General features: G+C 28.4%; 5 protein-coding genes across 6 annotated transcripts; 1 reads left to right on the top strand and 4 right to left on the bottom strand.

The window, feature by feature from the left end:
• Window positions 1–166: 166 nt before the first annotated feature.
• On the bottom strand, window positions 167–7,441 carry LOC123294567 (endoplasmic reticulum lectin 1). The gene is made up of 6 exons (XM_044875639.1): window positions 7,211–7,441; window positions 5,335–6,039; window positions 3,411–3,461; window positions 1,267–1,416; window positions 689–928; window positions 167–427 (listed from the first exon to the last, which is right to left on the bottom strand). The coding sequence occupies exons 1-6, from the start codon at window positions 7,358–7,360 to the stop codon at window positions 167–169; spliced, it is 1,557 nt and encodes a 518-aa protein (XP_044731574.1). The 5' UTR covers window positions 7,361–7,441.
• A 1,152-nt stretch (window positions 7,442–8,593) lies between these two features.
• On the bottom strand, window positions 8,594–10,731 carry LOC123295964 (RNA-binding protein 41-like). The gene is made up of 5 exons (XM_044877426.1): window positions 10,523–10,731; window positions 10,151–10,447; window positions 8,969–9,536; window positions 8,758–8,905; window positions 8,594–8,691 (listed from the first exon to the last, which is right to left on the bottom strand). The coding sequence occupies exons 1-5, from the start codon at window positions 10,669–10,671 to the stop codon at window positions 8,594–8,596; spliced, it is 1,260 nt and encodes a 419-aa protein (XP_044733361.1). The 5' UTR covers window positions 10,672–10,731.
• A 588-nt stretch (window positions 10,732–11,319) lies between these two features.
• LOC123296696 (WD repeat-containing protein 18) lies at window positions 11,320–12,838 on the top strand. 2 transcript variants are annotated; one of them, XM_044878287.1, is made up of 2 exons: window positions 11,320–11,394; window positions 11,460–12,838. In XM_044878287.1, the coding sequence occupies exon 2, from the start codon at window positions 11,467–11,469 to the stop codon at window positions 12,820–12,822; it is 1,356 nt and encodes a 451-aa protein (XP_044734222.1). In that variant the 5' UTR covers window positions 11,320–11,394; window positions 11,460–11,466; the 3' UTR covers window positions 12,823–12,838. The 2 variants fall into 2 exon arrangements, with proteins under 2 accessions (XP_044734222.1, XP_044734223.1); XM_044878288.1 differs by having other exon boundaries at window positions 11,334–11,394; window positions 11,454–12,838.
• Window positions 12,839–14,416: 1,578 nt separating this feature from the next.
• LOC123296697 (gamma-secretase subunit Aph-1) lies at window positions 14,417–17,578 on the bottom strand. The gene has a single exon (XM_044878289.1). The coding sequence runs from the start codon at window positions 17,328–17,330 to the stop codon at window positions 16,608–16,610; it is 723 nt and encodes a 240-aa protein (XP_044734224.1). The 5' UTR covers window positions 17,331–17,578; the 3' UTR covers window positions 14,417–16,607.
• A 3,145-nt stretch (window positions 17,579–20,723) lies between these two features.
• Window positions 20,724–23,491, bottom strand: LOC123296699 (glia maturation factor beta). The gene is made up of 4 exons (XM_044878290.1): window positions 23,348–23,491; window positions 23,168–23,270; window positions 23,052–23,101; window positions 20,724–21,683 (listed from the first exon to the last, which is right to left on the bottom strand). Exons 1-4 carry the CDS (start codon window positions 23,348–23,350, stop codon window positions 21,411–21,413), a joined length of 429 nt encoding a protein of 142 aa, XP_044734225.1. The 5' UTR covers window positions 23,351–23,491; the 3' UTR covers window positions 20,724–21,410.
• Between the last annotated feature and the right edge of the window lie 210 nt (window positions 23,492–23,701).

Genomic DNA, 23,701 nt, shown 5'->3' with positions numbered 1-23,701 from the left:
ATACACAGTATATAGAATATAGAACAGGAACGCGTGATCTCATTTCAAAAATAAATTCACTAGGTATTATTTGAATAACGTAACACACTTTTAATAATTTTCATTAACTTTATTTTTGTTTAAAAAAATTAAAATGAAACTTGAACAAAAATTAATAAATTATTGATTACTCATTTATCACATCATTTATATTATTATCATTTAAATTAAACGCTGGTGATGTTTGACTATCTTCTAAATCATTATCAAACGATGTTTTATCAAAATGTTCGGGAATTTCTACTAAACCATTTTCATCTGCTTTGCCAATTATATCACATATAATTGGTGATTCAACACCAAGAATGTATTCACAATACTTTGGTTCCAATAAATATAATTGAACTGCTCCTGGACTCGATGAGTTTTCTAAACATTTTAATTTTACCTAAAAACATAACAGAAAAAAAGGTTATTTTAACTTGAAGCCAGCGAGTAAAATTTGTTGGTCTATAAGTGATAATTTAAAGTTATACATATTCTAAAATGTCATAATTAAGAATAAAAAAAGAAATTACGTCCGAAATGTTTTTCGCTTCGTATGAAAAAGTTATGGAAAAGGGGATATTTTTTGACCCCCTAAAACATTTTGAATAGTCAGAGAGTGTTAACTATATTTTAAAACTTATTTATATTTTTAATTACTTACTTCAGTTTGCCGAGCTTTCCCAGTTTTATCACAAACTGTTCCACCAGAATAAAAATGAGACAATTGTTTACGTTGAGCTAAAGGTTTTGGACGTTTATGTGGATTTTTTTCAAGCCATGCTAAATGTGTTTTCTTATCAAAACGCCCCAAATTTAACAATGTTCGTGATCCATCTTTTTCAACATGATATTGTTCGATATATCGGCCATAACAAAAATCATATTTCCACCAACCACTTCCCTAAAATATTTTAATAAATATTTATTTTATTATATATACAGGATGGGGCATTTTAATTTACTATTGCTAATATCTCGTTTTGTAGTTAGCCAATCAAAAAATAACTAATAAAATAAAAGTTGTAGAGTTTGATGGGGGACATCATGTTCTGACATCAGGTTGGACCTAGTTCTCTGGGTCGCTTGATTATATTCATTTATGAACTTTATTGGCTGCATTTAGTAAAAGAAACGCTCAAGAGCAAACTGGCAAGCCCTGTCTGTTAAGCAGGGTTTGGCCGCTGACTGGGAGTACTCTTTTTCTCTAAATGCAATCATTTGTATACAAAAGGATCTTACCCCATTAAGGCAATTCTTGCCTAATAAAAAGCTCTCTACAGGTGATGTATCTGAAATACCAGTGTCAATTTGAGGCACTTTAGGTTTACGTGTAGTATCTTCTAGTTCATCAATTGGTCGTATTTCAAGACGTACGCGAGCTTCACCACCCTGAAATTTAAAATAGTTTCAAAACAACAAAATAAAATGATCGGTTATTTATATGAAATGAAAATAAGAAAATGAAGACCAAATCAAATGAGTGCAAGAGATATAATGTGTTCAAATTTTCAATTGTGCAACAGTATTATCTAAATTGCACATTAAAAGTACTTCCAAACAAAGTTTACATTACATTAAAAGTCAACACAAAATGGCTGTTACGTTACCAAAGTACAAATTTCGAGCAGTATTGTTGTTAGCTTACAAAACTCAGAACACATACACTAAATATTTACAAAAATATAATTTATCAGAGAAATCGATACAGGATATTTAGATAGTCAATAATTAACAATCAACAATAAGCGTTTGTTAACTTTTTACCTACCTAAAAATTAGTATTCGGAAATATCAATACCCTGAACATAGCCCTTGTTACTATAGTAATAGGAAAATAAATCGTTATTTTTTGTCAATTTTTGACTCTTGCAATGCACTCTTTATCTTTTCAGTTAATAATCAATCTGTTTCATATAAAAATAAATTTAAATCCACAGACATATAATGGTTGTCGATTAATAAACAAACTATTTGATATCCACCCATTCCTGGCTATCTATGTTCGAATTCAAACCAATGGAACACAAATAAATTTTAAGAGTAAAAAATAAACGATTCTACAATTTACTGAGATATTGCCTTTTCTAATATATTTTGACTTTAAAGAGTTGTTTATTAGTGAACAGAAGTACTTACGTGGAAAGAACACATAGCTTCGATTCATAAAACTACAGTCGGCAAGTTTTAAGTCCCGAGTGGCGTCAAAATGTTTCTTAACAGTCTTAGAAATTAAAGAAACTTTTAGAATTAAAAATCAATATTAGGACTTTAGCTTCAATCTAAATTTTAAATCAGAGAGATCGTTAAAGAATGATCCGAATGGACATGGCGTTCAGAACATATTATCTTCTTTCGGAGAGCCTCTGTGGGAAACTTGGTAATAGTTATTACAGGACGCTGGCAGAGAGGCAAACAAGCTGGATGCTTGGGCCTAATGAATCAACTTATCATTGTCCGGTTCTTGCCATTTGGGCCATTCTTTAACGACCTCTCTGATTAAAATCTGATGATATCGAAACCGTAAAACTTTTTTTTATTATCTTTGACTTATAGTATCCTCTAAATAATAATAGGATATAGTCATACTTCCCAATATATCGCTAAGGCACGATACCCATATCAAGTTTATGTTAAAACGCGCTAGTAGAATTTCACCTTGATTACTAATAACCTTCCTTAAGGCTATAGTTCAAAATTTTTTTTTATATATGCCGCTGTTGTCTCCTTCCAAAATTTGTGCATAATTTTTAGAAAATGTGTTCAATTTAATTGTAAGATTTCAAAAACTACTATAATTTAACATTTTATAATGGTTTATTTCACCAATTCTTAGTTAATTCTAAATTTTGGCTTTTTTAATTTAAAATAGAGAATTCTAACTAAAAGGGCGGCAGAGAACCTTAACTAGAGGAAATTACTCTATTTAGATTTTACTTAACGTTATAAATAAGTTTTCGTTCCTAATTTTACCATCACTGTATTAAGCTTTAAATTCTTAACCACAGTTGAGATTGCTTTTTATAAGTTTTTGTTCCTAATTTTACCACCACGATATTAACCTATAAATTAACCACAGTTGAATAAAAAACAAAAACAAAAATTCGTTCAGTTGAAAAAAATTGTACATTATACATAGAGCATATATGGCCCAATTGGTTAAGACGCTTGGTATGGATATACAAGATCCGGGTTCGATTCCTGGTACATATTAATTTTTTTTTCAATTCAATTTAATTACCGCTGAACTAATTAACTTGAATTTGCATATATATCATTCTGCCAGATTTTGATTTTCAATTTGAAACATATTATTTTTTTAAAAATAAACACATTTACTGATTTTGCAAAATAAAAAAAAAAAGTTAAAAAAAAAAAAAACAAACCTTATCCGTATCTACTTTGAACACAGCAAATACCTTCTTCGTTTTGTCATCCTAATTAAAACAAATGCATCAATAAAAACATATCTACATAAAAATAAAATAGCTACAAAACTAAAGAAAAAAATTATAAGTTTTTCACTCAAAGCTTCATCTTGTCAATCATTCTACACATTACTGCAATTAGTTTACCAAATTTTTTTAACCGATTGGATCATGCACAAATTGCCGAAACAATGAACGGTGAAAATAAGCCACACCACTTCCTAGCTTTACGAATTTTTTGCTGAGAAAAAAACTGACAGCAAAAATATGCAAAATAAATTAATGAAAATCAATTTTTCTCAAAGTTTTGTATTCTTCGCAGCAATCAAATAAAATGCGATTGAAAAATATATTGTAAAAACACAATTATCTTGAGCTCGAAATATATGATTGGTATAAAATGAAAACCTAATTAATGAAAGAAGACTTCCTGATTAATACGTTCATTTTCATTTATTTTTCTTACTACCTAAATAAATAATAATAATTAAGCATTAAATAGTGTTAAATATTACTAAATTTGGGTGTATATACAAAGAGAGTAGTTTTTATTGCTGAGCTTTGAACATAAACATGGTGAAGTTAATTTGAACATGATCCAATCTTCAGCAGAAAAAATTTGCATAACAATTTTATTTTGTGATATTATGTGCAAAATTGTGTGTGCAAGCCTATAAAATAATATTCGATATCATTTTTCAAAGACGAATGAAGCATAGCTTTAAATTGGAGAATAACAATATTTAACTTTATTGATTCTAAATACTTAGAGAAGACCGAAAGAAAAGCACCAAACTTCAGAAGTGTAATATTATGTTTGCAAAATTATGTTTTGAAACTTAAGAGGAGGAAACAACTAATCAAAGTCCATACGAACGTAATCATCCTATTAAGCTAATTTTCACCAAGATTTTTAATTCTCATCCCAAAAATATTTGAATACATCAGTTGTAATCAACATGACACATTTTATTCTGTACATATTTCTTTACATAAAAAGAAATAAATTAAATTATTTCTTAAAGGAAAAGAGATGTTAAAATTGCAATTTATTGTTGTATATTTTTGTTATTAAGAAATCTGTTCAATAGATACTTGAGGGCACGAAAAATAATTGCAAAAAAAATGAAAGATTTTATTAACATTGCCAACCATAAAATTCCCATGTCTTCATATGGTATAACTTTCTTCAACTTTCGTATGTAAAGAAAGAATACAAAGTTATTAATTCATTATAATATTTCGAAGCTGTTTTTTAATTTTAATTACTAAAGCTATGCATTACTAAAAGAGAACTAATTTATTTTATTTATTCACTACAAATACATACGGTTATAAGGTAGTTATTGAACAAATTTTCACTTAGTTTGAATTTATTCAGCTTTAGTGTGACTTTAATATACTGCAATTTTACTTATTTAGATGCCACTATCAATATATGAATTCAATAAGCTTTAAAATTACACAAAAAAATTTATTTAAATAAAAAAACATGCGGGACAATCTTTGGGGACTGCCGATAGAAGTGAAAACTAAGTAACTTGTGAATTATTACATACAATTCACAAGTTACTTGGTTTTCCCTTCTATTGGCAGTCCCCAAAGATTGTCCCGCATATTTTTTATTTAAATAAATATTTGTGTGTAATTTTAATGAAAAAGTAACATTCAATCTATTTAAGATAAAATAGCGAATCGCCTGTTACTAACGGGCGATGGGCGACACCATTATCGGTCCTTTATATTTTGGTATTTATTTTTAAAAAGAAAGATTTGATCAATAGATACCTTAATCTGTTAATTATAATGCAAATAAAAAAACACATACAAGTATACGCATATCTTACAATATTTTTAAAATAAAAATTTGTATTTAATTTACCGTAAGCTTGCTTTGTTGACGTAATTTAATACTTTCCGCTTCCATGGCAAGTAAACTTTTAGGTTTTTTTGGATTTCCATCTAATGGTACGCAATTGATTGCATTCTCTTCAGTTTCTTTAGGCTTATATTTTGGATGACTACATAATAACGGTGTTAGAATAATTACTTCGTATTCACATGTTGATGTTTCTTTCAGAGAATATACTTCATGCTTTCCATGTGGTACACAAACATAAAGAACCTTTGTTGAGCGTGGTTTATTATTCAAATCACACACTGTACCACCTTCCATCGTCACTTCAAAATAAGGTAAAAATGCACCTTCAATTCGTTTTGTTGGAGGTTCATTTTTATTTCGATCGGTTTTCGCATCCTCTTCTTTCAATTTTTCAATAATTTTTAATTGTTCACTTTTTTCCCATTGTCCTAAAAAATATTCTTGCAACTTGACCGTTTTCCCTTCACGATCTTCGTGATACTGTCGTATATATCGACCGTGGCATATTTCATATGTCCAATATGATTCTAAACGAAATGTACACATACTTTGTGTGAATAAAGATTTTAATAATTCTATTGGTGATGGGCCTTCATAAAGACCTGCATCGTTCAATTCTCGCTGTTCTAAATGAGGTAAAAAACATTTATACTTTTCATTTTGAGCAGTTTTTACAATCATTTGTTCTTGTTGCTCTGAATTTTTCTGAAAAATATGTTTTATAACTTTTAATTATATTACTTTCCAACACTCGCATGACCTCTATATACAATTGAACTGCTTATTTTAACAACAATATTTTAATTGTCCGGCTCAAGATCAACGTAAAATAATCAAGATTGTAAATAGCAATATTTTTTATTTTTGTAAATGGCTTTAATGGCTTACTGCCCTTGCCAAAATGTTTTAAATAAAAAAAATAAAATACAAAAGCAACAATTTCAATAACGAGAAAACTACAAAGCTATTTATTTCTGTCGACATGATAAAATCTTGAATTAAGGGAAAATAAACTATCTATGACTTATTACGATATGAACAAGGGCAATTTTGGCAGAATCAATATAAAAATGTTTAGAATCGTATAATTTATCAAATAATCACGTATATACTCGGACAGAATTTTTGGTCGCAGAAAATCGAGAAGTTTTGCGATTCGAAAAATTTAATCTGTTAAGTCAATCCTCTACTCTGAAGAAGTTTTGTTTTCGGACATGATCTGAATATCAAAATATGGAATTAATAACGAAAATAAAACTATTCGATTTGAATTGTGAAAATAGTTTTGCAAATTAGTCGAAAAAATAACGACTTTCAAATACAAGTAGAAGGAAAACTTAATAAATATATGATATTAAGGGGGTAAATAGAGAGGTTTCGCTTGGTAAAATATTTTGTCCGTCTTTTTACGCATATTTGAATCATAAATATTCCCTGAAAAATATTTATTAAGAACACAAACTCCTGCATATGAAAGGTTTGGCGTTGTCGTTTGATTTTTTCTCAAATCATTGTCTATCCCGACCAAAATAATGGTTTCCGTCATAGTAGATATAGGTTTTTAACGTTATTCGGGGTCGATTTTAACCCATATACAATCCGATAAGAATTAAGTACGATTACAATATAAAAAACAAACTCGACCTATTTTCGAAGATAATATAATTAAGAAAAATGAGAGAATCAAGTGCGTCTATCGACAACATTCTATATTGTTATGAAAATTTAATATTCTAGTACTTTCTGATGTATCGACACTCTGTTATCAGTAAATATCAGCAACTATATTGAATACAATACATTATTCTGACTTTTTTTTCACGCAGTATTTGTATATAAAAGTAAAGATTTTCTAAATAATAAATATATAATTTACCAAAAGTTCATCTGTTAAGTCACCAGCCCAATTTAATTTAAACAGAACAGAATCGTCCAATCCATGATATTCAGTGCAAATACATGTAGAAATAATACAAAGAAACACCAATAAATAATATCGTATTTCAAAAATATTATAACGATACATTTTCTTCACTCATTAGTAACACACGTGGCGTAAAATTTCTTAAACTTTTTTATTAATTTAAATGTTTAATGATAATAATATCAAATCATTATTTGTATTTGTCAGTCATATTGTTGACGTTTAACCAATCCTATTCAACTTCGTACACACTTATCAAGTTATCAATTAATAAAGGCTGTTACACATTACCATTTAAACACGCCAAAGAAAAGTGATACTAAACGGTAGTTGCATAAAAAAAGATATTTTAACCGACTTCATACAAAAAAGAAGGAGGTTATCAATTCGTCTATATATTTTTTTTATGTTTGTTACCTCAGAACTTTCGACTGTATGAACCGATTTTGATGATTCTTTATCTATTTGAAAGGTAGCGCTTAACGTGTGGTTCCATTTTGGTCCAGTTCTGATAACGGCATCCATGAGAAAATCATAAATGTCTTAAATTTGCATTAAGTATGCACGACAAGAGGACGAATAACTCAATATCACGCCAAACGATTTCGATGATCCTTTTTTTAGTGACAAATTAGTTAGTGTACTTCATATTCACTAAAAATCACAAAATAAAAAAAACTTTTAACAAAAAGAAAACCGACTTCAAAAGAAAAACTTTTCTAAAACAAATTAGTATGCACTAAAAGTAAAAATATAACGATAATATAATATAGTTAAAATTATTGTTATTTTTGGAGTCGGTTTGTTTTAGAAAAGTTTTTCTTTTGAAGTCGGTTTTCTTTTTGTTAAAAAGTTTTTTTTATTTTGTGATTTTTAGTGAATCTGAAGTACACTAACTAATTTGTCATTAAAAAAAGAATCATTGAAATCGGGTGGCTTGATATTGAGTTATTCGTCCTCTTGTCGTGCATACTTGCTGCAAATTTAAGACTTTTATGGTTTTCTCATGGATGTCGTTGTCAGAACTAAACCAAAATGAAATGGGGCCACACAGGAAGCACCAGCTTTCAAACAGATAAAGAATCATCAAAATCGGTTTACCCAGTCAAAAGTTCTGAGGTAACAACATTAAAAAAAATATACAGTCGAATTGATAATCTCCTCCGTTTTTGTTTGAAGTCGTTTAAAAAGGGACAAAAAGTATTGGAAATATCACAACAATTTAAACACAAATTTAAAAAAAAAAACGTTTATATTTAAAAACAATATATACATTAAATAATATTTCTTTGTACAAAATTTATATACAAATGTGACTAGTTTAAATATTTTCTATTAATTCGATTTTCCGCGTCCATATTGTAGAATCATAGGTTTCCCTTTTAATAAATATCCATTCATTTCTTTCAATGCAATTTCTGCAATTATTTTATCTGAATAATAAACCAATTAATTAAAATATATAGCTTTAAAATAATAAATTGATTATATCTACTTACTGGGAAAAGTAATAAAAGCTTGACCTTTCATTTTCCCGCCCATTATTTTATATTTTATTTTATTTTGATGTTCTTGATGAAAATTTTCAAATATTTCCGTTAAATCAGTTTCCATTATGTCGGTGGATAAATTTTTAACAAATAATACCTATAAATATTTAAACAAAAGGTATCTATGGTTGGATTTTAAAGCAATTTAAAATTTACTTACATTATTTGGGGAACCACTGTCATAACTTTGAAACTTTGGAAATTGTTTAATTTCTTCCAAAGACAGTCGATATTTCCTAATATGATCTACTGGTATTAATTTACAATTAGCCGATGCAACAAACTCTACTCCTTTATCGATAATTTTCTTTTTATTTTCCACGATGTGAATGTTTTTTGCCAACAAGTTCGGATTAAATGGTTCACAAGTGTAAACATGTTTAATTTTTTTTACTACAGGCTCTGTTTCTTTAATATCCCATTTTGAATTATTTTTACTTGGAATAATATCCGTTATGGTATTTAGTTTGTTAGGGTTTGAATTATCCAAAATTTTTCTAGCTCTCTTTCGTCGTTTCTCTAGTGGAGGTATATCACCATTATATTTGGGAAATAAGTCATCTTCTAGTTGTTTTAAATTATTAATGGGATGGTCTAAGCATATTTTATTGTCTTTATTTTGTTCTTGGTTGCACGATAATGCAAATTTGTATAATTTTGTTTCATTACTATTCGGTTTTACACAAGTGCCTAACTCATTCAATTGTGATGGTTTTGGAATCCTAGCACTGTAATATTTTCATAGAATTATATATTTATCTAGTTCTATTAAGGTTATACGCTCACTACAACTGTCATATTCATTAAATATGTATACAGTTGAAAACTAAAAGTAAAATATAGGACCTCAAGATACAGAAGAAATGTACACTGCTATCATTCACGACAAAGTTCTCTGCCAGGTTTATTGAGCTACGGTCTTATATCACTGCTAAAATATATTTTCAATGAATATGATAGATGAAAATGAGTATAAGATCGAGAAGGTCGCGTATACTACTATAGTAAATACTACTGTATTTACAACAGAATCAGTAAATGTTATTACGATAGTATTATACAAAGCAGAGTAGCACAGTGGAACAGTTCTGGGTTCACAGCCCAGAGGGCCTTAGATCGAAGCTACGCTCTGCTAACAGATTTTTTTAAACAAAAATTATAGAGCTGAAGATCTTTTATGATTGGAAGCAATCTCCTTAGGCGTTGAAATAGGCGTATACTCTTTCAATAGGCGTATACTCTTTCAATAGGCATATACTCTTTCCAGAGGCGTATACTCTTTCAACATTGTCAGTCCTCTATCTTATACTCCAGGAGTCCTGGATGTATAGATAACACTTACCATCCTGCCAGTTGATTAGATCGTTTATTTTCGATTTTCTTCAAAATAATGTTTAAACGTTCGATTAAAATATTCGGTTCTAAATTTTTATATTTGTTCTTTAAAAAATCGGTTCCTTTTAAACTATCTTTATAAAACTGAGCTTCTTCATTGTTCAAATCACAAGAATATAGAAATTCTAAACTTGTTACAGAATTATTAATTTCTTGAAACTCTTCTAAATTTATCTGACCAGACATAAAAGTTGTAATTGGTAAAAATTGTGATTTTTGAAATTGTTGTTCCCGAGAGAGCTCTCTAAAATATCAGTTGTTAAAAATTTTACAATTAGTGATCATTTTAAGATTCAAATATTATTCCATTCGCACATACTCAGACAATTTTATTTTCGTGTTAATTTGTTTTTCCGATAAGGATTTTATCAAACGTTCTCCTTCAGATTCAACATGCTCACTTGGTATATCAAATCCTTTTCCTATTTTGTCATGCAATTTACTTCGTGTATCCTTAATATTAGCCATTTTTTAAGTTAAATAAAAATTCTATTAACTTATAAAATTGATAATCTTAAAATATTTTTATACTTTTCAAGTTTGGTAAAATTTTTAAATGTCAAATTCATGTCAAAATATAAAATAAATAATACAATGGTAGCGTTCATAAGTTATCAACCAAATCTCACAAACAATTTAAGGACGTTGTGAGTGTGCTTTAAGAGCACCGAACGACAGAAATTGTACAAAAAAAAGTAAAAGTCGAAAAGTGTAAAAGTTTAACTAAAAAAATTAATATTGACATGAAACAGTTAACAAGTTATATGCAAATATTTGTTAACTGTATTTTTTTTTGAATACTCATTGTAAATAATACATTTAGAATATTGAGAATCAAAATCATAAATGGTCAACCATCTAAAGGCTAACCCAATATAACTAAACTGAGTTAGATTTGGTTGGCATTTAGTTGTGTCTATTTATATTGGACTGACCTTTTTTTACAATTTAATACAGATGAGAGATATACTTTATTAAGATGAAATTAATGCTGCTATAAATGAATTTTCTCAAATATATAATTGATAAATTGTACACACTCAATGAGCAATTAACTATTTGTTGTAAAAAAAAAACTCACTGAACTTTAATGTTTATGAACTTAGCCCAATTTGAAACCACATGGCATATAGTTGTTGGAGATGATTTAAATGAAAAACAATAATCAATTTATATACAACTGACTGAAAGGTTTGAAATAAAAAGCTCTAAATATTAATTAAATTGAAAAACGTACATAACAAAATAAGTTTTAGATTGAAAATGGATGATTTATTTGAAGTAATATTTACAAGTGATTCATCTGGACAATTATGTAGCACTTGTGTTTGGAATCCAATAACTGGCAATGTTTTGCATTACTACAAAGGTGGAGGATCGGCAACTCCAAAGACAGTTGGTCTAATTCGAAGCGATTACATGGTGGCAGCAGATTCACAAAAACCATTACTTCATATATGGCCACTAAATAGTCAAGAACAAGTATCACATATGCGATTTGTGATGCCTAATAAAGTTAATGTTTTGGCAATTTCACCCGATGGAAATTATTGTTTGGCAGCCATAAGCGAACATATATACATTTGGCAAATATCAACGGGTAACTTGTTAGCAATGATCAGTCGTCACTATCAAGATATCAACTGTTTAAAATTTGTCGATTCCGGCTCACATTTTATAAGCGGTGGTGAGGATGGAATGTTAATTATATGGTCACTGGAAAATGTTGTCTCTGTCAAAAATGGTATTTCACAAAGAGATGCAGGTAAAACAGATCCAATTTGTGTCTTTACCGATCATTCTTTACCCATAACAGATATCTACATTGGGCATGGTGGGATTCATTGTCGGTTTGTATCGGTTTCATTAGATCGCACTTGTAAAATATACGATTTCGCAACTCAAACTTTATTATTATCAGTTGTTTTCGATGTTAAATTAACAGCTGTTACAATGAATTCATTAGAAACAACTATTTTCACTGGCGATGAAGCTGGGAATATTTATGAATTTTGTATGTTGAATCCTCCACGTACTGCTGAATACTATGTTAATAAAGAGAGTAAAAATGTAATTTATAAGGAACATACTAAAAAAGTAAATTGTTTATCAGTATCTTTAGATAATCAAACACTTTTGTCAGGATCAGATGATGAACAAGTTCTTCTTTGGCATATTCCTAGTAAAAGTGTTATAAGAACAATTCCTCATAAAGGATGTGTAACAAATGCATTCTTTTCAATAGCAACTAAAAATTTATTTGTTGAAGAATTTCATCCTAGTATAGTTTTACAAACTTTCAAAAGAAATTTTGTTGAGGCTGGTCAAGGCAAGGAGGATGGTAATGTTATTCAAATTTTAAATGTTGATAAAGATTATATAACAGATTTAAATAGTGAATGTTTCAAAACTATTTGTGATGATACAAATAATCAATTTACGAAAGAAGAATGCTTACAACAAGAAGTTGATAAATTGAAGAAATTAAATAAAGAATTATATCAATTTGCATTAAATAATATTGTTGAGCAACATGTACTATTAACAACCGACGCTAATGTACTAACGCCTGGAAAATTTGTTAGGAAACGTAAACTGGTGAACAATAAACAGAAATAAATGCTTTAAGCTTTAATATTGTTTGATTTTTTGACTCCTTATATTTTCCCCATGTAGTTAGTTAAGGATAATAATTAAAGAAAGATGAATGCCGTATAATTGATCCGTAGTGTCTGGGTCGATAGATCTGTGTCTCCCCCAAAGAAAACCCGTTAATGATTGATAGGATTGTCTGTTATAAAGAACAGAAGGTACTTGATTCTATCTAATGTTTAGTTAATAAACTCTATATTTTAAAGTCTGTCTGATTCTTTAGCTACTTTATACAGAGAGTCCTTGTAAGGTCTGTACAACGCTTTACCACATATAAAACAGCTCAAAAAAGTCCATTTAGAAAAAACTTGTTTTAGTAGGTATACTAAGTTACTTAGTTTAGGAGCTAGGTGGTCTAAAAGTTAAAATTTTAAAATAGTCTTTTGTAACCCTAACAACAAACGCAAAATGCTAATCTGACTTTGCTTTATAGCAAGCTATATGGACAAAAAAGCCCACTTAAAAATTAAGTTTATCATCATTGCATGGGAATCATCGATCTCAATGCTCTCTAGTGTGAAAAAATTATGTTTCAAAATTAAATACAATTTTTTAAAAATTATTATCATTCATTCTTCTTTATATTTTGGATCATTTTTCTTTATATATATCAGGATCTCAGAATAGAATTTATTTTTGAAAAACCACTAATTTTGGATCAAACTTTTCATCTATGTTGTTAGTTTTTCGCTACCGTTCACTTGCGTGATAAATTTCGGAACCAATGCCACACTTTCTTGAAACCTAATACAGATAGGTTTAATTTGACCACAAATTTGAAAAGTAAGATCCAAATGTAGTAGAATTTTATACTTGGTTTATGAAAATTGGATACAATTTAGGTGTGATAGAGCAAAATTAAATTTTTTTATTTTGAGTTCCAAAATCGATTTTATTGACAACACAGTCAAATTTTATTCGATCTGAATTTGAAGCTTCGTGAGTGGCTTCCTTTTGGCGAGTCTACCAAACATCCCTCTACATTTTTAACGTTATATTTAAACAATAAAATTTTTGTTCGACTAAAATACTACAGCGATGAGCTTGTCAACCACCTCGAACATACCGTACTTAAGTACTTTTGTTTTTCAATACATACATAGTTCACTTTTGCGGAATTGTTTAATTATTAATGTTATCAAGTGATCATAGTGCCCGACAAATTCTTTGCTGCGTTTTGTCAAATCCATAACTTAAATATGATGTTGTCGTGCACATTTGAAAATGCAGAGTTTTCGAAAAAAGTCGTAGAAAGAAAGTTTAGTACTCGCCAAAAGGAAGTCGCGAAGTTTCAAGTATTTATTGATCATTTAACAAAAAATGGTGCTGTCCCGCGGACTAAAAACCATTCTATTATTATCACAAATTAAAAATAGGAAAAATATGTAAATTTTCATTTATTTTATGAAAAATTATGTTTATTTATTTACGATTTCAATATAAAATTCTTAGTTTGTTTTTGTTTTTTATATTTAAAAAAAAATTAAAGTACAAATTATCAATATAATTAATATTTATTGCTAAAATTACAATACTTCATTAATAAATACGAAAATTTTTTTTTACAATTTATTATTATCCAAGTACAAGGAGTGATTTTCGTTATTGGAAATTTTATTACGATCTACAATAAGTAGATCATGATAATTCAAGTGATTTAAAAATAAATTAAATTAAAGTTAAAAAAAATCACATTCATACTCGAAAATTGGTTTATATTTCAAGATTTACTCATCCTGATAGTTCAGTACAAAATTATATTCACTTCGAAACCCCACCGAGTTTTTCTTTTAAACAATCAAATTCATTTCCTACATGTTTCAAAATATGAAACCTACATGGGAGTAGTTTTTTCGAGGGCGGAAATTTTTACAATTTATCTAGCCAGAGAAATTAACCCAAAAAAAATATTCCTCTTGAAATAGGTTGGGAATTGATCCTTGATTCTTGTCTCTCAGAGTTCTTTATAAGGATTTCGAGATTGATCACTTTTTCAATTAATCAATTGATAATTCGTACTGGACCAAAAGGCGTGTAATCAAAAATGTGTAATTTCTTTTTTATAAATTTCTAATTCCATAATTAGAGTTAATGATAAATAAACTATCAAGAGCCCACCTCTTCTACGGAAATGATTCCTGGTTTGCTCGTCTGTTTTTTTGAACCAAATTGTTAAAAATAATTTAAAAAATATACTTATCAGCAGAAAATTATATTTTATAAATTTTGTGGACGGTTTTCTTTTCTCAACCGATGTGAAATATGAATTTTCTATGTAACTTGATAAGCTTAATTCATTGTAAAAGTTCTGGCGAGATTTGACCGAAAATCATTCTCCATATACAGTGGTCCGAGGTTCTTTCTCATGATTACGGAAAAGGTTTTGGGAAGAGCACAAAATTTTGGCAATGTGCGAAATAGAAGAAAATTACATAGTAATTATCGCTTATTAAATACTTGTTTCTCCCTTAACGTGCTAATTTGGAATTAGGAATTATTGCATTATTTTCTGGGTGAAATGGCGTCTCTCAACTTTTAGATAGTAGATATGATTACTTATTAGCAAACCGAAAAGTCGGTAATGTGCGAATACCTTACACAAAATTACGGAATTAATGTTTTGATATAAATTGCGTCTTGAAAGTATACATTTAAGTTTCTAACTGTTATAATATTGTTAATTTTTATCATTTTAAGCATTATAACATCTTAGCATAAAAATTCAATAATAACATATTCTTCATTTAAATTAATTTAAAATTTAATGTATTTAAAGTTGAAAATAGAAAGTAGTTATTGTCCGATTAATAATTTCAAAATTAAATTAATTTAAATAATGGCGTATTTATAACACAGGCTTGCGACTAAAAAACTGCATAGGATTTTTTACATTTTCTTATAGATTATGACCTCCCAAAAACAGGAAAAATATTCAAAACATTCTATCACATAGATTTTTATAGATATTTATAACAACATAAACTAGTCCTAAAGTAGTATTATATAGTATTTTATAGTAATATTATATAAAACTAGTCTTAAAGTATTATTATTGCATAATAAAATAAATCGCTTCCAATGGGTTATTCTGTGCATATGACACCCTCTTTGTGGAAAGTATGAATGAGAAGGAAAAATAAGCTTGTGTATCGTTCAAAGATGTAGTGTGAAAGTTTTTGAGAAATACTAAGGATTCTGACTACAAAACCATTGTTCAACTAGCAGCATACGAAGCTCAAGGCTGATAAGCCTGAAAGTCCATTTTTTGCACTCCTACATAGACTTTTTTTCATGAAAACCTGAGAGCTTACAGCGAAAAACACGGGGAACGAATTCACCAGGATGTCCGCGATATCGAGAGACGGTACCAAGGGAGATGGGATGTCACTATGCTTACAGACTACGAGTGCTTTTACCAATTTTTTGTGTTTGAATTATCAAAAAAACCTTACGTGATAGAAAAAAATGGCCATCATTTCTGAAATCAGCGCATTCTAAAACATATAATTTAGTAAAAATATCTCATACAGCTGACAAAAAATTTTTGTTTGCAGACCTGTGTAATTTATGTAACGAATTTCAAAAAAAAATATAATTAATAGGAATGTATAAAACACTATTCACTATTGTCTTTTTTGCCTGTAATTCTTGTACAAAGATTAGCCAAGATTTTATTTTCCAACACATCACATCATAAAAGAAAACACGAGGAAAAACCTTAATACATAAACCATTTACAACCGTAAACACGTTCATTGATTTGTAATACACCTTTTGAAACTAAGAAATGTTCCACCAACTGTGTTATAAGCCAATAACCCAGTTAAAACTAGTATCACATAGGCGGACGTTAAACTAAGCAAATACAATTCGGATCGATTTACCAATGTTATACACGATACAAACATATGGGAACCAATTACCCATAAAAGATGAAATCCATTACGATTATCTAATGCATTAAAGAATATAACACTCCAAAATGTATGCAATAAAATAAAACTTAGTGTTGTTGCAGCTGATGTGATAAAAAATAAATCCGAACCAGATTTCAAACCCATTGTTCCAGGACCAACAGCATCAGCCAATACATTTATTAATGAAAATGCACCACTAATTATACCAAATCCCAATCCACTAACATACGCCAAAACATGTTTATTTTCAATAATTTGAGCACTGTTATCCGTTACTTTTTTTAATCCACCTTCAGCTTTTCGTAACACTTTGTATATTAAAAATCTGAATAGTTCTTGAAATAATACAGAAAATACCAATCCAAATATCAGTTGACTTCGTAATGGTACAACTATGAACCAAACAAGTGATGATAGTAGTAACGATAATAGCCAAAAAAAACTTGCTGCAATTAAAATGATTATTCGTATCGGATCGTGGGCGATTGTAAATGAAAACATCGCTAATGGTGGTCCAAAAGCCAAAAACGTACAACCAAAAAATTCTACGACAGTCATTATTATATTTATTTATTTTTTGTTGCCAAATATAAATTTCTATATCATTTGATATTATTCAATATAATAGCCTGGCATAATTTATTAAATGAAGAAACAACTATAGAATGATTCGGCTTGTAATTGCTTCTTCATGAACTTCTTATGGTGATGAAATAATTTGACGTCTAATCACTAATTAATCATTTTTTTGTTGTCTAAAGAATTTTGAGATTGCTTATCAAAAGAAAAGTTAACCTAACTGATCATTCCGGCCATTCATTATTTATGATTCATACGTCAACGGAATAAAAACTATTTTCATTTTATCGTTTGCTTAAAATACAGACTCAAATGAATATAGACCGATGACATTAGAAGGTATAGACTTTTTTCACATTTTCTTTTTTTTAAAGTAAATGTCTTGATAAATGGGCTAATTTTTTCCCCCGATTTTTTTGGAGCCATATGACCGGGAAAACAGACAATGAAAATCATTAAAATTCAAATTGGCGAAAACGATCCGGAAACACACGATGTAACACGAAGGTAGGTTTGACGTCATTTAAATTTGATAATAATGATATATTAATAGGACTGTTGACACTGTTTTTACTACCCCGTGGAGTTAAGTTTGGCTCCAAAAAACAAACTAAGCCCTAACCAAAGACGATTCATACAAATCATCGATTCTATATTATTATTAATTACAGATATACACTTGGATGCTTTTATTAACTCTGACCAGGGAAAAAATTAATTTTCAGCTAAAAAAAAAAAATAAAACACGGATATAACATAATTAAATTTATTTCCATAAGTAAAAAAATTTGTACACAATTATAAATATTTTAGGCCTATTATTTCAAAAATAATAAATTTAGCCGGTTTAATTTTTCTTTATAAATATTCTTTATTTAAATATAATAATAATAATGTAGTTTTTGGTTACATAAAATTCACATTAATAAATGATAATATTATCAAAAATTGGACCAATTTTGGTAAACGATTTGTCATGGATCGGTTGGCTAATTTATCAAAAGGAATGTAAAAACAAATTAGTGCAATCATATTAGACGAAAAATTGTATAAATTGAATACTTATTACTATCATTTTGGACGAAATTGTAAACTAAATTTTTTTTAACGATACTTTGCACATATAATTATCCGATAGTAATGAACATTTAAATTTCCAAAAAAAATATCACGAATTTTTAACTCTACAAACAGATAAAACACTATTTAATCTCATTTATACATTTTAAATCATTTACTCTAAATGCGTATTTCGAAATAGTACTTTACCGAAGAAAACATTTGGCTATGTTCATTATGTTAGATCTCAACCCGATAAAAAGTTTCTAGGATTCGGATTATGGTCACAGCCAATTTCGATGTACTAGAAACAGATCGAGATCTAACATCATGTATGAAGCCTTTCAGCCTAAAGTAATTTTAGCAAATGGATCTAATAACTAGAATAGTATTTAGAAATCACATTGGATATTACACATTACTACTGGCAGTAATGATTTCTATTTAATCGTTTTAGTATTAATTGAAGTCTTTATCGAATAAGGGCTGAGAATAATGATGAAATTTACGAATATTGGTATCTAGAATTAAGTAAATCCGACTCAGACGGATTATACTAACTGATTATCTAGTTAAAAAGTGATCTTTGAGAAAAATTCAAGGGGAAATATCTGATAGTAAACATTACTTTGAGCAAAATGTTTTGAGTTTCAGTTCTATTCCAAACGGAATGATCTGCGATGAGCTATAAAAATCTGAGGGTGATAATGAAAATCTATTCTTAACATATTAGTTTCTTGTGAGAAACTTCATAATGTTTCAGAATATTTTAGAATAGATCCACTATCCTGAAATCGTACTATGCTGATGGTTGGTGAAAATATACAAACATAAAAGAGACTGTGTTTTTTTTTTGGATGCTTATGTGTGTTCACGTTATGTACTTCGTGCTTATCTGTAAGCGTCCAAAACAAACAAACCAGAAGGTTCTAGATGATTTTGGCACTTTCGAGCAACTTCTTGAATATTCGAGGGCAGTGCTAAGAGAAAATGCATAAAGGCTCAAGATAAATCTTTGAAAAATAATGTTCTAGAAATTTTAGTACCCATCGAAAAAGTTATTAAATTTTCAAGAGGTCTGAAGGTTCAAAGTGAATACTCAAATGATTAACTAAAGTCATTTTGAAAAACATGGCAGAATATTTAATGAATAAGTAATGGTAGTTAGTTATCCGAGGCTAGAGGGACATTATAGCTAGTTTAATGTAAATTTCTACTAAATTCAAACCCTTGAATCCTGTTGAACCTGACTACTTTCACAGAGATGTTCCTAGTCTATACACACTTATCTTCGGCTTAAAAAACGTTAATTAAGCATGATTAATAGAGCAAGACATCAATTAATACGTAATAATAAAATGCAATATCAAAATGAATTGCTATATGATATATTTTATATTATTTATATTTTGTATAAAAAAGAATCCAATTTCCTGTAATAAAAATACACAATGACTTTGTCATTGAAAAGTAGCAAACATGAGTGAACATTTATAGAAATATTATCAAATTTAAAGCGTAATATAAAAAATTGTATAAATTGTACTAATAATGGCTAGTATTACAATGAGACCAAGAAAACAATCAAACATCACAACTGGTTCTCATTATTATTTGATTAGTTATTTGCGTATTCAGATAAAAAGCATTCGAGCTTCAATTTCAAACAATTCTCTTAATAGTTGATAGCAAGTATGGCTGTCCTGTTTTCTAGCTTTTGTCTCGAGAATAACAAAATGTATTTCAATTTTAACTAGAATGAGGAAAAATTTTTTATACCATATTTACCGAATGAATTCTATGTAAGAAATCTAGAATTGGAACATGTTAGGCGTACGGGTTGCAAATGGCAACAGGCTTGAAATAAGGATTTCATTTTATAAAAAGACATCGCGTTTTAGAAATTTCTACTGTTCGAAAATTCGAAATCCTGAAATGTATAGCAGGAGGTTTACAAAAAATTAGACATAAGATCTACAAAAGGCCATAAAATTACAAAACGTAAAATCAATCTCTTCGATTTTTTACTCATTTTAATCTCCGAGGCAGTAGCGGGAAAATGAGACACCATATTGTATCGTACCATCTCTATGGTCTATGTTTCTTAAGCTCAATACTTCAAATATTGAGCAGGATATGCTAAACTTTGATAAATAGAATTAAAATACGAGAATTTCCTGCGCCTCATTCTGTACAAAGGCATTATCAATTGAAGAAAAACAATATACTATTAAATTATATTGCCGAAATTTCTAATACTAATGTCATATAATTTAAAACCTTATATAGCTCAATACTTCAATTATTGGATGAGGCGCAGGAAATTCTCGTATTTGAATTCTATTTATCAAAGTTTAGCATATCCTGCTATTCATATTTTAGAAACGATGATACGTTGATTCGGTTAACAGGTTAACATCCAACATTCGTAATTGAAATGTTTGTAAAATGGTGAATCGGTTATTCAAACGTAGTTTATTGCAATAAAATATTCTATTCCGCTTAGTAAACAATTCACAAGTATTCTACAAAAGGATATGTAGTAACATAACTAACTTAATTTTTAATAAATATTAAAAGTTTGGATTTTATTTAATTTCAAAAATGGTCAGGTTCCTACCAACTTCAGAGTAACTGATGTCTCATACTCAAAACGAATTGAAATGATTTGCTCTGAATAACTTTTAAATGAATACGCATTATAGGATTATAAATATTTACAATTTATAATTGTACTCAAAATTTATATAAATATATAATTATATAGAAATTTAAAGGCGATCGCGATAAGAGGACTAAATGATCAAATATTTTACTTGATACAAATTTGAAAATGAAATTTTGGAAACGTTTAAATTCGATTCCATATTATTAACTAGTATAATATTATGATTAATAAATAATTTCAAAATTAAAGCAAAAGATTAAATTATTTCTTAATATTTAAACATTTTCGCCCTCTTAAAATCATTATCAAGCGATTACCGTTTTAAAATAATTTTATTTTTGTAATTTTTCAATTAACCATTCTTCTGTTAATTCATCAAGTTCCCTGATTTCATAAACACGTGTCAATTCTGCTTCACGTTGTAATGCTATTTTTGTACCAGCATACATGATTTGTAATTCTATTTGACTATCTCTAGGTGTATAGTAGATAAAGCACATTGGATAGGAAACACGTCCATCATTATGCTCCATACGATAATTGTAAATGATATATCGTGGTTGATGGCCAGGTAATTGTTCTTGTAAATCATCAATTTTTATATCCTAATAAATGATAAAACTCAAATTATGTAGATATCTAGTAAAAATAAATTATCTGATAAAAATTGTTTAATTGAGATCAGAGTCATTTGATTTAGGTACAACCCGAAAATATGGAAGTAATATAATACTTATAATATTTCATAACATAAAATCGGTATAATTTTCTTAATGAAGAGTATCTAATAATCGAGAACGAAATAAACTGGATTGAAGTTGAATTTGAATTAATAAACTTGATTCAGTTTTCTCATTTAAAAGTATTGAAACGGAGAATAAGAGGAAGGTACAAAGCCTATATTGTTTTACGAATTATTTACGATATATTCTTAGGTAATTAGTCGGTCATAGGAATATTAAAGGTATATTCCTTCATCCAAGGGTAATTAGTTAAAAATATTATATTTGTAATTAATTTCTAAATTGTATTTAAAAAAAAAAAATACATTTTTTCTTTAGGGTAAAAGATTTTACTTTAAATAGAAAGATTTTTTGCTCGGACCAATCTACAACACACGCAGAATTCGCTACCCATTTAAATTTTCCCGCAATTGAGAGTGCGAACAGCCGCAGCCAATGAAAAGCAGGCATGTTGCTTGAGGCAATCTAAAACCATGGATATAGAAATATTAAAATCTAAAACACACGAAATATTATCGTTCTATTTGAATTTCTAGGCACATTGCATCCCCCTGAGTGATACACTCCCCTCGTCAAAAAGTAAGACTTTATACTAAATCCCTACTATAATTACTAGATCCGTGATATAATGTTAACAAAAAATTTGGTTTGTTTATACTTGAAATTTAACTCAACATTCGATTAATTAAAAAAAGATCCGACATACGAGCTAAATCGTAAACTACAATTTTAGATGAAAAAGGGTGTTTGATTAAATCTTTCGACGGCTTTCAAACATACATTGATTACTGCAGCGAGCCTTTGGAAATGAGAATTAAATGGCGTAATTATATGAAAACATTCTCATTAAATTTATATTTAGCGTTAATGTTTCTTTATTTGCATTTGTGGTTTATTAACCACAAATTCTATAAATTTGAATTTTATCATACATATTGATAAAAATAATGAATTATGATAGAACTTTTAATATAACTTTTTGGTCGTCTGCATAGTTTTAAGAACCATAGTTTTTTATTGTAAATAAGTACCAAATTGTTATTTTCAAGCTTCATATCTCGAAAGCAAACATAAATTTCCTATAATGGAGTTCCAATAGAATTTTTTATCAATATAATTGTCAGAACTCATTGCCAAAACTTGGATCCTGAGAAAAATTATCTCAACCTGGGTAAGATCTTTTTGAAAAGTTAGGAAAATCTTTTAATACAAAAAGTACTAAATTCTTACCTCAATTTCTTCATCAACACAAATTCTTTGTTTTTCTCGATCCACTTTTACTAGAAATTTAATAAATCATAGGTACAACTTACAATAATTTTTATTTATATTAATTTTGATCTTACGTATAAGTGCTGCATTTGTATTATTCTTTTTAAATCGAAATTGTTTTAATCTTTCTTTAACATCATCATCTATATCGCACACTTTAACATTTCCTCCTGTTGACTAAAAGTTTAAAAAAATTAGTTTTTAAAAGTGTTCCTTATACCCCAAAATTTAATTAATTATTATAAATTACTTACCATCTTAAATAAATAATTGTTAACTATCAAAATTAAAACTTAATTAAATGTATATGTATCACAATAAATTTTGTAAGTAATTTACAAATGAGTAACAATGTAATTAGTCATAAATTCTTTGTATTTGTAAAATGTAAACGTCTCCACCTTCCTCGTATACCGTGACATTAAAAAAATATACACTTGACAGCACAAGATACAGTGAACTCAAAAAATCAATTCATTTTATACACAATGCAATCACATTGTTCATCGAACCGTTCCACAGAAAAGCATGTCTGGAAGAATATATGTATATTTTTTTTTTGGAATAATAATTTTGATAATTATTTTTTAAATATTCTTTAATAGTTT

Source organism: Chrysoperla carnea, chromosome 3 (assembly GCF_905475395.1).
Source record: "Chrysoperla carnea chromosome 3, inChrCarn1.1, whole genome shotgun sequence".
Classification (NCBI taxonomy): domain Eukaryota; kingdom Metazoa; phylum Arthropoda; class Insecta; order Neuroptera; family Chrysopidae; genus Chrysoperla; species Chrysoperla carnea.
This window is presented reverse-complemented; position numbering and strand designations above follow the sequence as displayed.